The 16,413-nt window shown below is 37.3% G+C and overlaps 1 protein-coding gene across 4 annotated transcripts in view; it reads left to right on the top strand.

Moving 5' to 3' along the window:
- Window positions 1-15,695, top strand: part of TMX3 (thioredoxin related transmembrane protein 3) — a 93,243-nt gene extending 77,548 nt beyond the window's left edge. The window contains exons 17-18 of one of the 4 annotated variants that reach the window (XR_012065578.1): window positions 3,083-3,223; window positions 3,343-3,457. Coding sequence is in view for 2 of the 4 variants with exons in the window: in XM_072952046.1 (XP_072808147.1) it covers window positions 15,114-15,194 (81 nt within the window). In the remaining 2 variants the exon portion in view is untranslated. Of the gene's footprint in view, window positions 1-3,082; window positions 3,460-15,113 lie in introns of those variants that run through there. The other 3 variants (XR_012065577.1, XM_072952046.1, XM_072952047.1) reach the window with 3 other exon arrangements.
- The last annotated feature ends 718 nt before the right edge of the window (window positions 15,696-16,413 follow it).

Raw genomic sequence — 16,413 nt, forward strand, 5'->3', positions numbered from 1 at the left:
TATACTTAGTTTGTATTTTCTGGAAACCAATCTGTGTGAGAAAGTCACAAATGTTTACAAGGAAATATTGGAGGTCTCTATTTAAGCTGCTACTACATTTTCATCTAATATGACTTCAAACATTGTTAACATTCTTCATTTATGCTTCTTGTAACTACCCAGTGAGAGCAACCTCTCACTGGAAATCTAGCAGGTAACTATATTGTGCAGGTATTTTTAAGTATTTGACCATTCAAGCTTCCTGAACCAGACACTTATTTTTCCTAATAAATGAAATAAGCTTTTCTGAACCACAGTATTAGGCCTTTTAAGTTTCTGCAATAGAAACAGATCTTGCTCTGAAATACAGAAAACTATCTGTTTCAATTGCTGGTGTTTGCCTTCGAGAGAAGTTAAAAGTCAAATTAATCTAGATTTGGGTATAACCTGCATCAAACCATAACCCCTAACTCATTAAATACATATATGTATATATTTTCAATCTATATAACTTTATTATTCTTGTAGGACTTTTGTTAAATTTATAGACTTTTCCTGTAGTTATAAATTTCACTTTAAAAGGCCATCATTAATTTCAGCTGACCATAAATATTTGGGGCTAATTCAAAGTTATATGTCACTGGAGTATAAATAACATACAGATGTTATACTTCTCCCTGTACTAATTAACACATTTTTGAATAAATAATCTTCCTTTCCCATATCTCTATTTGATACAGTGTCTGAGAAGCAAAATTAACAACAGAAATATACAGCATAATTAACATTCAATTTCATTTGCTTGAGTAACTTTTTTTTTTTTGGAAATTCAGTCTTTTTAAAAAAATTTAAATTTCCTTGAGTGGGAAAGAATAATTGTGTTAGAGAAGTTTCTGCTCCTGTGTTAATCAAATAGGTGGATCCTACAGCACATTTTACCCTGGAATGGTAACAGGTCTCAGGAGACTGCTTTAATACAACTACAGCACCTGTATGCTGGGCTGGGCTGTTACCAGTTGCGGGGGGCAAATGTCATCATCAACCCATTTATAATTCACCTAGTCCAGGGCATTGTGGTATGTGCTCTTCAAACGGGTCTCACACTAATGATATACACGGTGGATATACAAGAAAATCAAGTAAATCGTAGAGTGCGAATTAAGCTCCCCCAAGCAATCACAAGACATTGATTCTCATTCTTCTTTAAGTACAAACTCTTGGTTGTCTGCAAGTTAATATTTAAACCTACTTCTCTATGTTTAATTAATGCTCCATTTTAATATTTTAAAGTGACATTGAAATAAAGTTAAAAGCTCCAGGGGTCTTTTGTAATCAAATGCCTTTACTTCCAGGAGCAACATTTATTTTATCTAATGAAATGCAAGTCTCTGTAGCAACAAAATGTTGCAAGAATTCTATTAATTTCCCAAGGAAACTTCCCCCATTCTAAGCAGAGGTTTTATGAGTAGCCATGGAAATTTTATCATGTACTTTCAGTACCTATTCATATCATCATATGGTTTTTCTTCTTTAATGTGTTTTTGCGGTAAAATGTGCTAAAACAATTTCTAACATTGAACAGATCTTGCAGACATGATGCAGACACTGCGTACATATTTCTGTACCTTCCTGGATGTTTCCCCTAATATTTGTTTGTTATATCTACAGTAGCTACTCTTAAGTCAGATTAGGTTTTGGTATTACTTTTGTCAGGTTTGGGGTGTGTTACATACATAAAATAAATTAGGAATTTTTAGTTTTTTTCCATGGCCCAAAATAGCGTGAACAATACCAGAATTACTTGTTCTTTAAGATACAGGAAGAAACTCATTTGTGAATCCGTTTGTTCCGAGTGCCTTTCCAATGACAAAACTCTAAAATCTTCTAATTTTGTCGTTGGTAAGTGTCTTATTCACCTTCTTCTAATTTCTAAATTTGATTTTGGTAACTTGTATTTTGCTAAGAAATCATATTTTTTTCTCAATTTTCCAACTGACTACTATGTAGTACACTTAGTATGCGTCTACAACCCCTCCACTCTCCTCCACATCTCCTATTCTGATTTCCATTCCATTACTGGTCTTGTCATTTAAGCTCACTTTCTTTTTGCCTTGGTAAGGCTTCGTGGAGTTAATCTCTTTTATTAATCTTTTCAAAGTATCATATTTCAGATTTATTTAGTTTTTCAAAGAGCTTTTGTTCTATATTTCAGTTTGCATAAGCTTTATCTTTATTAGTTTTCTACATCTAGTTGCCCTTGGTTTTTTAAATTGTTCTAATTTCTTAAGATAAAAACTTAACTCCTTACTTTTCATCTTTATTCTTTGCAGATTAAAATATTTGGGATACACAACTTATTTTAAATTCAGCTTTTTCTGGATATTTTAGGCTATGGTACTAAGCATTCTTCCTTTTAATTTTTTCTTAATATTTGTATGTTCTATCAGCCATTAGCATTAACTAATATGTTTTGAGTTTGCATTAATATTCAAGGTAGATATTCGCCTTATTATTAGCTATTAATTTTTGAAAATACAGTTTCACTTCATTCCTACATAGTTTTTCTTTGTTTACAAAATTTGACTATTTTCTGACAGAGTAAGTATAAGCTTTAGTGAATATTATTGCTGCATTTTATTCCTTTGTTCATCTCCCCTTATTTTTTCTGCGTTTTAATCACAGATCTATACTTGTTTGCTCTTGAATCTCCTGCACTTGTACATAATAGTAAAAGTTGCTAACACACAGTACTTATTAAGGCCTGGATTCTCTTCTAACCAAAATGCTTTCATACCCACCTCATGCACAATACTCTCAAGTGGGTGTTAGTATTACTCCAATTCACAGATGAATAAACTGAGGCACAGAGACATGAAATAGGTTGTTCAAAATCACACCATTAGTCGGTCAGTGACAGCGCTGAGAACAAAACCCAAGTAGTCTGGCACTCCAGGCTGCAAGAAAGTAGCTTCTGTGAGACACAAATTTTAAAAAATTGTCAGAAAGCACACACTAATGTATGGAAATGAAGGTAAGAAATTCTTTTTTGATTTTGTTTTTAAATTTTAAATACAGTAGTGACACGAATGCCTTCCTTTTCTAGCATCTCAGCTACGGTGTGTTGTGAATGTCCCTGTTTCTGCTTTCTTTGCACTTGATTCTCTACATATACGCTAAGGGATCTACAGCTTACGGTGTCATAACCAACTGAAGCACAACTATCACAACGTACAACATCCAGAAGGTTAGCGTTTCGGGTGCGCATTCTCTCATCCCTACGACAAGCAGGACAGAGGTTATCCAGTCCTGAGTGAGTCGTCCCTGCTTTTTACTCTTCCAATCATGTCACTTCTCCCTTCTCAGCTTTCATCACAGGCCTGCTCATGCAGGCTCCTAGTGCTGCTGTGTTGAGTGAAGCCCGGATCTGACCTTCTTGGTATCCAGGTTCTCTAACTCCAAGTACCCGACAGTTACTCACTTTCAAAGGTTTACGTATTTGGAAAATGTCATTTATATTAAAAAAACGTAATTCGAAATCATTTTGCTTTAGAAATGATTTGAATCTTAAAGTAGAAACCAGTCTTACATACAGTTTTATTGTTTTACTGCTTCTCAATTATTTTAGAAAGCTGCCCTCGGTCCTGGGGATTTCTCTTTAGCATAGAAGTTACTTTGGTCTCAAATCCCTTTTAAAAAGAGAGACTTTTATCCATTTAGTGGGTGAAAGAGTTAGAGTTTATGCTTAAAAGGATAAAATATATTCCACTGTTGTATAGACAAATGACTACTGAAAGTCATATTGGAAGGAGACATTAGAGTTCCTTTTTCACGTGTACTTGAAGTTCTGATGTATATTCCTTCCTCATTTTCCCATGAAGTTACCATCCAACCTACTCTGTGAATGAAAAGTTGGGTTCTATGAACTGACATAAACAGTTCCCTTATTCCAGACTTTCGGTAGGATTTGGCCACAGGGACACACTGGCAGAAGGCTGGAGTACGGCTGGGAAAGTGGGATCAGGGTATTTATTCCTACAGCTGCCTTACCGCCAAGCCAAATCCCATGGCTCCTATCAGATGGCCCGCTTAGGTCTCGCTGAAGTCAGGTAACTATCCCTCTATTTGCCCTTTCAGTTCTAGGTGACAGCTTCTCACGTTTCTAGCCTTAGGATGTGCCATCCTAACGGTGTGTCTGCTCTTTTTACACCTTCATATTCATAGTCACTGAATTAAACTGTCGTTAGTCACTAATTTTTGGTTGATATATACTTCCTGCTGAAAACTTAAGTGATTAAAATAACAGGTACTAAGAGAGACCATAGCGGGCAACACGGGAATCTCAGGGTGAAACTCTGGGATTGCGTTGCACAAATATTTAATAAGCATCAGCAGGCAGATAACTTACTGACCAGGAAAAATGAGACAGTGCCAATGTATGTTATGTGGTACAGTCAATAATTACTCGGGTTGTCACTGTTGATAGCATGGGATGGGGCACAGGCAGAGGGCAACTAGAGAAAGATAATGTGGTTTAGCACTTATTTGTTACAGTAACAATATTATCATGGTGTAACGTGGCTAGATGTCTCTAATGACCTAGAAGGAGCACACAGAGAAGAAGACACATTGAGATTTAAAAATGTTCCAACATGCAAGAGGAAACAGGTAACGAGAGGAAAATCAGAAGTCTTTACGGCAGCTTCAAAAATGCCCTTAACTCATATCGCCCCAGGGAAGTTGCCTTTGCGCCCCAGGCTCAGGGCCTGCCTGAAACTGCTGCAGAGCTTTAGCACAGGTTCATGCACAGCGTCACCAGGCCTCTCATAAGGGCATTAGGAGCCTCGGTGGATCAGAAGGGGACACCTAAATCACGAGATGGGGAATGCAGGAAAACACAGGAGAAACTGAAAACTCTAAACTCCCCCAAATCTTAAATCTCCCTTGCTAGAGAAAGCTACCCAGCCCCCTCTTCTAACACTTCCACCCTCTACTCTTGTCTGAAAAACAAGAGCTCAGCTTCTCAAAATGGTCAATGATTACATTTGGAGGGTAGTTTCACAAAAGGATAGCAATTGTTTCAGGGCTAAATCCTCCCCCCTCCACACGACATTATTTCTGTGGACAACAGAACTGTCCCGCTCAGCAGGACCAGGTGAGAAGGGAGGCAGCTTATGCACTGCAATAGCCACAGAATCTTGCCAGTCAGAAGTCTTGAGCACTATATTAATGAGAGTAGATTCTAAAGGCATTAAATTAAGTAATCTAAGAGTAAAACAACTGAATTTATTGACACAGGTCTACTCTCCAGGGATGCAAGACTTAATATTTTATTTCTGAGCACCTGGCAGTATCTCTTAACAGTTCGCATGGATAATTTATTGAAGACATGTCTCAGGAGGACTTCTAATTTCCTTTCTCCTTTATTTAAATGTTGTTTCAGATTCCTTGTATGTCAAGGAGACACTGGGAGACTTTGGTATCTATTTTATAGGTTAAAGTGAAATACAGAGTACAATATTAATTCTCTCTCTATAGCATCTCAAGATAAGCCGTATGTTTTGGAAATACAACTATTTATATTCATGTATGCTATTAAGATTACACTGTTATTCTCCTAAGAAGAAAGCAGACTATTTCCTACTCCTTTAAAAAAAAATCCCTGCAATCTAACATCTTCTATAAACAAAGTTGACACGAAATAAATATTGGTTAGTTGATTGTTTATTTTGAATCTAATCTCCAAATTCTCTGATTTTATATATGCCTGAATCACCTTCATTTTTCTATCACAATTGACATAAATTTATTGGGAATTGTCTCTACCCCTCAACAAGCTTGTATCCCATAAGAGATAATACATTTGTATAAAAATCAGTATTATGGGACAGCATTAGTAAAAGCCAAATGAGCATGGTAGACAATAACTGAATAGGGGTTTGACAAGGGAGACATCACTGTGGTCATAACCTTCATCACAATGTGGGAACTGGTTGGAAGGAAACTAAGTGTAGAGAGAATGGTTATTTAAAGCAGTCAAATCTTGAGGATCTGGAAAAATATACAACATTGTTTCAATGTTTGCTAAAAGACCAGTTCAGAAGTATGCAGATTTCTTATAGGAAACTAGTAGAAATAGTTTAGCAGGTAATTTGTTACTTGATCATGGGAGAGCCTTAAACATCTACCTTGCCAGTTAGAACTGTATTTTATAGGTAATAATAAAGCATGAAGTTCTAAACCCAAAGATTAACTGGGACAGAGAGGTATCTTAGGAAGGCTTCTGCGGCAGTAGTGTTGAGAATGAATTGAAGGATGATGAGCTTGGAGATAAACAGATAAGGAAATTGCAGAAATGTGGGCAAGAGATAAGGAATGCCTGGATTAGGCTGGTGAGAACAGAATTTCCTTCTCTGGTCTTCCTGAGAAAGGAGACCTGCGTGATGATGACAGACAGTAACTGCTGTCTGTCTTCAGAATAATATTCTTTGGCATACCTCAGTACTTCCAAAATTTTAGAGTGAGATGAATTAAATTTAGGTTGACAAATTTAACATTTACGATATGCTAGAATTGTTAGAGCTCTATATGACCATTAAGAGTTCTCTGATTTTGTGGATGGAGGCATGTGTGGCATCAACTATAGGAAGAGAGGGTTCACTATCATCATCCAGGGATCTGGAGGCTCATGAAGAGCAGTTAGAATGGAGTAATTACTCAGAATGGAGTAATTAATTAAAGGAAAGATTGAGAGGTTGGAAAGATACATAGGGGGGTTTAATAGATGTGGGTCTTGTGTGGTAAGCAGGAGAATGTGGGAAGTTGCAAAGCAGTAAAAATGAGAGATCACAATACGATGGGAGCAGAGATAGTAAGAGGAAGGAGGCTGGGGATTGACAGGTTTCTCTCAGCTTTATGCTCTTAGCTAATTACATCTCAACTTTTGCCATTAAATCTCTTGCAATAAATTTTAATTGGTAGGAAACCCCTCAGTCCATTTTTTAAAGTATTGGTTTTTAGCTATGCTAAATGTCTAATATATGAAACACTTATCTTAAAACAGCCAACTTAATGTATGCAGCAAAGCTTAAGAATTTTTTTCAATTTTATAAAAAAAACTTAGAGGTTACAAAGATCAAAAACAGCAGTCTTACTTTTAAAAAATGTAAATGCTTTACATTTTGCTTTTTTCCACTCTTATCTATGACACACCACCAAATGTAATGTAGTGAACCAAAATGTCATTTATTTAAACATTTTCCATTACCAGGAAAAAAAAATACTGAATTTCATAATTTGATGAATGAAACTCATACTACACAACACTTAGAAGCAAATGAAATTCAATATAATATGTCAGGTTTCAAGATTAAATTAAAGATATGTGGAATTCAGTTTATTCCTTGTATAGAACTATAGCACACATATCAAAAAGCCAAAATGAAATGAGTAAACCTAAGATAAGAAATTTTAATACATAGTCTAGCAAGAGACACTTTATTTTGTATTTCTCTTTGTACTTTTCATTATGACATAAATGATAGCTCAAAACTCATGCTTTCAAATAATCATCTTTTCTCTAATTTCTTTATAATTTTAAAATTAGAGAACAAATGCTGTTTTAAAGCTGTTAGTCAATACAGAATGTTGGAAACAGCACAGGCTTTAGTGTGCTGATCCCATCTCTATCTATATCGTATTATTATATGTCATTATTTTATAACTACATAATATTTATCGATGTATGTTATATATTATATGATATAGTGATATAATATATAAATATATAACATATTATGTAATAATAAATATTATATATAATCATTTTATATATATATATATTATATATATAAAATCTTGCAAAATTTAATTCCAGTGCTCTGAACTTTGGCAGTCTCATCTCTGGATGAGTCCCAGTACCAATGTGATAAGATTGTTGTAAAGATATAAGAGTATAGTAAAGCACCCAATTCAAAGCATTAGCAAATGCTAGGAGCATGATTAGTGTCTTTTGAAGATTCTTATTTTTCTTCTTGTTCAATTAAATCATACAGACATTGTTGCAAATAGTTTTCTCTATACACTAACAGAGAGAAAAGGCAAGTAGCAAAAAGGCAAAAAGATAAAGGAGGTGAGAGTGTTGACCCATGATCTTGGGTGAGCTGTCCACATCAAAATGCTATCTGCTTTTGAGAAAGAACCTTCCTAGTCAGTTTAACCTTTGATCTCCAGCTGTTGTGCAGTTCCAAGAGTCTGGAGGAGCCCTTTTAAATTGGGGGATGTGGACCCAAGGTTCAAGTCCTTGAAGCTTGGTTGTCACCTGGGTGGTGAGGAGAACCTGGCATAGCCCCTTCCAAGGAAGTTCAAGGGTAGTCTTTTTTCTTAGTGATTCTAAATCAGAAGGGTGGGAGAAAATTGGAAACATTTGTAGCCAGATACTTGAGGAGAGTAGAATTCAGGATCCAGTTCAGTTTATGGATACCTAACGAAACCTCAAAGACAATGAACAGGACTAGAATCCAATAGTCACAGGTTGTGCTATAATTTTCAACTGAAACATAGTTTTTTCCTCTATCTAATCACCTTCACTTCTATCAGAGGTAATCAGAGTAAAACTAATTTGTTTGCAGAATAAATTGAGTCTCATTAAACTTGGCCTAATTATGTAAGTGCAGCATGAATAATGATTGACCATATAAGGCTTTTTAAAAATCCACTTTGCTGGAACTTCTCACAAGGAATCTTAGATTGGACTTTTGAGACATGTGTAATATCACACACTCATAATACACATACCTAGGCGTACAGAAACATAATAGATCAAACAGAGATCTCACAGCTTGCTTTTTAAAATTTTAGCCATGAGACTGGGATGATAATGCAAAACTCACTGCTTTATAAAACAACAGTGTAATCCAAACTGTGTTTCAGGCAGATGGCATAACTCACCTGATTGGATGCTTTAAACTTTTTACTAATATTTGTGGAAATTTTTAGGACTTTTCATTCACCTAGTTTCTAAATAGCCTTTTCCTTTTTTTTTTTTTCTTTCTGATAAGACCTGGCTTTCAGTTCCTAGAGAACAGTGGGTAAATCATTTACATCTCAAAGGCCGAGGGGAAGAATGCAAGTTCCTCCAAGGTCCTTTATTTCCTAAATCTAGAATTTTACAGTACCCACAAGCCTTCTGAAATGAATAGGGGTGATTTTGGGATTGATAAAAAAGATAGGTGGGCTTTGAATTGTTTCTAGCACTCCATTTCTGTCCTTGTAAAGACATGATTTGTAAGACGAGTACAGTTATTTTTAATTTCTCAATGAATTGGGCTGCAAAGTGAATACTATCTAGGCTGACACAGCCATCCGACCACATTATCTTCGGTTTGCTTCTTTATATCGGAGAGAAAAATCTTTAACTAAGATGGAAATTGAAAGATTCCTACGTTTTAGATTTAGATATGTTTGTCTTTGGAATGTATTTCTAGCTCGTTGGGTACCTAGTTTCATTTTAACTTAGGGGAAAAGGTCTAAAAAAAAAAGTTTCCTATCAGGTTTTGAATATCTATTTCCAATTTGGCCAATTTCTGAACTTAGAGCTATTTAGAAAAAAAAATCCTTTTAAATATACTGTCAGGTTTCAGCCAGGACAAACAATAAATATTCCTGGCAGTATTTAATAAACTCCATGGACACAAGAAGTATCCCAAAGAGGGTGCAAAAGACACCATCCTCCCAAGATCCAGAATCACTTTCAAAAATAACTAAAAGAAATAAAGACACAGACAATTCCCCGGGGAGCTGGCAAAAGTTGGTAGGATTCTAGCTGCAAATGGGTTGCAACCTGCATTTCCGTCCAGCCATTTCTGGAGGCCACCAACCTGACGAGGTCTCAGGACATAAAGCAAGACAAACAAGAAGGCAACCGCTGCCTTTGGGAGAGGAAGAATGGATAACCAGTGAGCACCCAAAAGCAAATTCATGAGTCACAATTCAAAGAAGTAATTCTTAGAAATGCTTTTTGCCTGCCAATCTGAATTTGGAAAGGAACAATGTGAAATTTTACCTCGTGTCTCACGGACAGGGCTCTGAGACTTCGGCAGGAGTTCTTACCTTCGTTGCTTCGCCAGTTTTCCCCGGATGCCGTCCGCAGGCTGAGGAGTGAGTGGCGTGTCCCAGGGAGTCTCACTTGGTCACCAGAAACCACAGAGGAGGAAAAATAATTTTCCCTCAGCTCTTTATATGAGTGCCTGGCTGAGGCCCCTCTTTCTCAAGGCCCCTCCTGAATGCACACGCTTTTCTAGCTTAAACGCTTTCCACTGTGGCCACTGTCATTCGAGACCGTCTCTGGTATAACCTCTGTTCAGTCTTCAGGTAAACTTTTATTCACCGGAGGCCACACACCGGACCCAGCCCGCTTTCAGTCGGACCCAGCGCGAACCCCGCGCGGTCCCGTTCTTAGGTCGGAACCAGTCTGACCTGGACACCATCAGACCTGACCCGGACCGATTTCCCAAGTGGACCCAGTCCGACCCTGGACCCGGTCGGTTTTTAGGTCGGACCCAGGTCAGCTCCAGCTGGTTTCTGGACCCAGTTCAGAAAAAAGAAACTCTCAGAGCCTGAAAGCTCATGACGCAGAAGCTTCCAAAGCTGCTCGCGAGCCAGGAGCAGGCGGAGGGGCGGTCGCAGGCCCCCCGGGGGCCGCGGGAAGGAGCCGGCAGACAGCGAGCTCCGGGCTCAGCAGGTACCTCCTCCGACGGGCTGCTGGGGCTCCTGGGGCCCTTTGGTTTGTTTCTCTGTCACCAGGGCTTTTAAAAGATAAACTGAGGCATATTAAAATTTTTAAGAGTTTACTTGAGCAAAGCCCCATTCTAATCAGGCAGCACCAAACTGGAAGTGGCTAGGAGCGCTCCCCTGACAGGAGCGGGGAGCGCCTTTTATGGAGAAAGCGCGGGAGCGACGTAAGGAAATGATTGGTGGGCTGTAGCGCAAAGCCTCGTTGGCTGCTTGTGATTGGTCGTCCTTAATTTCCTAACCTTGAGGCGCTCACAGGCTTAGATGTTGGTTTGCTTAGGTCGGCCGCCCGGGCGTTAGGTCCACCTGAGTCTAATGGGTCCTTGTTCAACTAACTTAACTGATCCAAGCTGTGTGGTTCGAAAAGCTGGCATGATTTTGGTGTCGTCTTTAAGGAAAATGATACATATTTTTGAACACGTAAAGGGCACGTGTAATGCGGCTTCTGAAGCTTAAGTTTCCCAATCTTCATGTAGTTTCATCAGGGGATTTCTGAGGCAGAGCATGACTTACATATGAGAAACAGCTGTGGGTGATGGTTCAGCTAACTGAAGTCAGTATTTCAAAGCTGAGCGCCGCAGACCGCCGTTTTAGTTAGGGTCTCCTTTATGGGCAAAGCCTGCCGCTTTTCTGGGTGCTGGGAACTTCAAGCAAGGAGACGTAGGAAGTGAGGATGAGGATTACTGAGTGGTAGGGGAGGGAGTTTACTGGGTCACCTCCCCCCTCCCTTTTGATTGTCTCTTGAAGTCCCAAATTTTATAATCCTGTAACTCAAAGGAACCCAGTTGTCATGATTCCACAGTGTATCTAGATTCCTTAAGAATCTCTTCTTATAACCAATTTACATATGCAGACATTTATTTAAGGGATTTTATTCTGTTTTGCAAAACAAAGAAAAAAGTGTGACTCAACTGATAAAGAATTAAGAAGCGCTAATGTACTGTGTCTTACTGGGGCCTCCCTTGCTATTGATGTCTGGACTTCCTGCTGTTCTGCTTCTTGCTTTGATGGTCTGGTACCATTTTATTTTGATGTTTTCATCCTCTATTTGGGGCAGGTTTGGCAGTCAAAATATAATTAAGTAGATGCTTTTCATATGCAAATATCCATGTGATTACTACATCAGGCTATTATATTTATTATGGAAAGGAGTGAAAAATTCAAAAGGTTGGAGATAAGAGCAAGATTTCAAAATCTCTCTTTGAGTAAATTAATTTTTTTAGTGTAAAGATACCAATTGATAAGGCTCTTTTCTGTCTCAGAACATTCCACCTAACACCACCTTGTTGAAGTTCTGTGTTACAAGTAATGAAAATTTAAGGGACATTCACTATACAATTGTGTATCTGGGCAAATATGTATTATACTGTTGGTCCCCACAAAAGACAATATTATTCTGTGGTATTTTGTGTACCAAATTTGTACACTTAGGTTATAGACTTAGATTAAGTAGAAGGTTAAAGAAAAGTTAAAGTAAAACAAATTTTTTTTAGGGACTCGATCTTGAAATATCCCATTTTTTTCTTTAGTTTTTTTGTGTTTCTACACTAGCAAAATGGAATCTCTGTGTTATGGTCATTTCAAATTATAGTGAAATATGGTATCTTTTTCCTGTTTTCATTATTCCTATTTCCCCTGTTCTATCATTAACAAATATTATACAGTGTTTGATCTGTATCCTTATAATTCCATGTGTCCTTGAGAAATGTGGTAGCATTCTGTGTGTCTGTTTTTAAAATTTGTTTTGTTTATTTGTAAAATTTACAAAGCTACAGAGATGTTGAAAGATGGGTAAAATGAGGAACTTAGATTTACAGTTGTTAGCATGTTGCCTCTTCTCTCTCATTCCCTGAGTCTCTCTCTTGTTACCTTGAGAGTTGCAAAACAATTATTTTCTATTATTCTAGCATTCATCTGTGAAGAAGAGTTTTTCTTCTCTCTACCCACCTCCTCTTTTGATCCATTAATTTTTTTTAAGTCCATTAAGTCAAAATCCATTGCTATCATTTTTTTCTTTTCTTAATGTTCAAATTCACCTAAGTTTGGAACATGGAATTCCTTCAGATGGCTCTTAGGTGCTTTTGATATGACCTCATTATCTCTTTAAGTGCTTTCTGGTTCAACAAGTTATTGTATTTTCCCTTATTTGCCTTGGACTTTTTCTACCCCAGATCTGAAATCATTCCATGGAGCCTTGGTTTCTTTTGGTAAGAATGCACATAGGCACCAACATCTGGGTCTGTTCATGGCTACCGACATCTTCTCGCTTCTGGGGTACTTCTGTCCCAACACAAAAATAGACACGTATTTTAGAAAATATGAGTTTGTATTAATCCGCTAATTAAAATTCAGTACCAAATTCTTCCTTACTGTTTTCCCTTCTACATTTATATTGTCCTTCTCCCCCAGTGAAGAGTCTCACATCCTACTACATATTAATTTGCTCAATAACACAATACAGAGATATAATTTCAGAATCACAATCACAATATCACTGCTAATGCCTACTAAGTTCAATGTTTCTTTGCAATTTGTGTTGTCCCACCCAAGTACAAGGTGTGCATACTCACTTTCAGGTGTGTATTAAAGTTTTCCTTATGTAAATGTTGATGTGTGTGTATTTGTAATTAAAATACATTATTGTGGTGTAGGACTTATTTTGTTTCTTACTTTTTTCCAGATAGGATTGTATTAAAATCATTTTACGATCTAGGCATGTTTCTGGGTTCCTCTAGTCCATTGCTTCTAATTCTTTCATGGTATGTCAGACTGTGCCCCCAAGTCCTTTTACTTTAGCCTTCCCCCTGAGAGATGGACAAGGAGATTACCTCAAACCTCCTGAGACTGCATACAAGACTGCTGTTAACAGGCCCATAGTGTCTCCTTATGAACCTCCCTGAGAATTTCTCTGGAGTATACACTCAGGTTTGGTAGATTATTAAGTGCAGATATATTTACTTTCACCATCAGATTATTCTTTAGCATTGATGTTATTAACTTGACTCACTAGGTTGCTACTCTAAAATATTTTCATTTCATTAAAGTTTACAATGACATAGCAAGTTTTAAAAATTATTAAAGTATTGGTACTGCAAGAATAACACAGTAAATACTTTTTATATGATTTTTAAAATATATTTTAAAAATCTGATTCTATGCCAAAATACTTGACAAAGAGTCTTTTACTTACATGTTTAATGTATCTAAAAAAGATATTCAGTAGAAATCTTATGTGAATCCCATTTACTCAATGTCTTTCTTTTTTGAAAAGTGGTTTTGTTTGTTTTGTTGTTTAAATAACAGAGGACAAGTGATGGAAAATCTCTGGTGAGACTGAAACAGTAGCATTTTTAAAGAGCCTTAATTTCTAATTCAATGTTGAGAATAAACTAACATACATCATATATACTTAGATATAAGGTACAGTTTCTTCTCCACAAAACTTCCCTTGGGAAAGAGGAAAGTGTCTCTTAGGAGAAAGTCCTCATAAAGTCATTCATACTAAAGAATGAACTGTCATAACTTAATTGTTAATAACAAAGTACACTCTGGAGAAGACAAATTAGCCCAAAACAGTCTCCATAGTAATTTCTGGTTGCTTGTAAAGGTCACTTGAATTAATTGGTAAAAATATGACACAGAAATTTAACATAGACTTAGTGTTGTATTACTTGGAACTTGTTCTAAGGATAATAGAGCTTGGAGGTGATTATGATTTAGAGAATGGTTACATGGAGATTGTGAGTTGGACAGGGGAGACTTTGGCTTTGGGTAAAACTTGCAGTGACAGCACCCATGCCTCTATTCAAAAAGTTATCTTGACAACGTATATGGAAATAATGGTGATGTGCTCCAGAAAACTGGGTTAGGTAACTCAAATATTTATATTTAGGAATGAAAAATAGTGTGAAAGATACACTTGGGGGCTGACGCTGATGCCAAGTGTATCCTGAGGGCTCTATGGGGGTGCACCCGTCCTGCAGCTCCAGGGACCTGTGGGGCCCCTTGCAGCCCCACGCTGCACAGATGGCCCTGCTCCCAGGGCTTGGGCAGGCCCTCTTCCTCCTTCTCCTCCTGACCGCCCCTTTCAGGTGCCAGGAGCAGGCACAGACCACTGCCTAGAGGGCCACTCTGAAGACCATCTGGAAGGGTGTTCACAAGATAGACACATACCTGAATGCTGCCTTGGACCTCCTAGGAGGTGAGGACAGGCTCTGCCAGTGGAGGTGCAGGGATCTAAGCCTTTCCCTCATTGTGGTTATAAACCCTCTGGATGTGGCTCTTCACTGTTTACTGTTCATCTTAACCTCGTCTTCGCTTCCCTAACAAAATGTTGCAACCAACAGGACAGGTGCTGTAAGACCTGCAGCAAAAGCAAAACCGACCAAAGTGAGGAGTTCCAGTATGACCTCGCCAAGATCTGCTGAGATGTGCAGAGAACTAGGACCAGCGCAGATGGGCAGGCTTGTGAGACCACAGTGGAACTCTTGTTTCTGTAAACCTACCTGGACAGACCAGGAGCCACATACAGGTGTGACTGGGAAGAAAAAAATGGTCTTTAAAGAAGATGCTGACAGATGGTGAAAGCAGAGGAGGACAGAAGAACATAAACTTTGACAAAGAACTAATGTTTTTACAGCATAAAGCTGCCTTATTTTGTGAAAGGATTATTTTAAGACCCCGTTTCAACATTAAAGCTTCAGACTAAAGGGAAAAATGAGGGAGGTTATCTTCCTGGACATTGTGCCTCAGTGTGTCAAATGATCTTGACCACTCTCAGAAAGAGATGGATATTAAAGGGAGAATTTTTTAAAAGGAAGAGTCTGTAGCTCAATTTTCACAACTGTATTTACCAAAAAAATAAAGTCAAATGTAAAATGTATTACAAAGTACGTTAAACATTATCTTATCTGGAAACATGGGGAAATCTTTATTTCAAAGTGTTTATTTACTGTAAAATTTTAAATATACATTTATGCCTGGGGAGATCTGACTTTTTTTCCCTCTATTTTAATTAACACATAATGTACTATTTTTCTATAACCCATTAAGCATATGAATACATTGCGCTTCTTTTAATGACAGGGCTAGTTACCAGGATGTTTCCATGTCTGTTTCTTTTGTAAAATCGGAATCATCTGCTAGGACCTCTTAGGGAGTGACACTGGGATATCTAGGTATTAATGCAACGTGTGTAGAAGGTGAGGTGAACAAAATTCAGAAGCACAGCCACTCCCATTTTATGAACCACTCATATGACAAATGTCATATTTTTCTATAACTTTTGTCTAAATTGGAAAAAAGATGAATTTAATGAGGCAAAAGATAAGTTTAGCAAAGACATCAAAGCATTAAATGCGGTTTTGCTTTGGTGTTTATTCTCTAGTCCTGGTTCTTCATAGTAGATTCTGGGATAGTTTTAAAAGATTATAAAGCTAGTGCCCTTGATTCAAAAAAAAAAAGAAAGATGCATTTAAAGAATTATAAATAAATTATTGCACAGATGAAAATAACTATTTCATATTAATGTGTTATTTTCCATTGTAGGTATATATTACTAAAATAATACAGCAAATACTAGAAGGTGGCATTATATACTTTATCCACATCCCTAAAATTTAATCTGTTCAGATTTATCTGAAAAAT

This window comes from Vicugna pacos, chromosome 30 (genome assembly GCF_048564905.1).
Source record: "Vicugna pacos chromosome 30, VicPac4, whole genome shotgun sequence".
In the NCBI taxonomy this organism is placed as follows: domain Eukaryota; kingdom Metazoa; phylum Chordata; class Mammalia; order Artiodactyla; family Camelidae; genus Vicugna; species Vicugna pacos.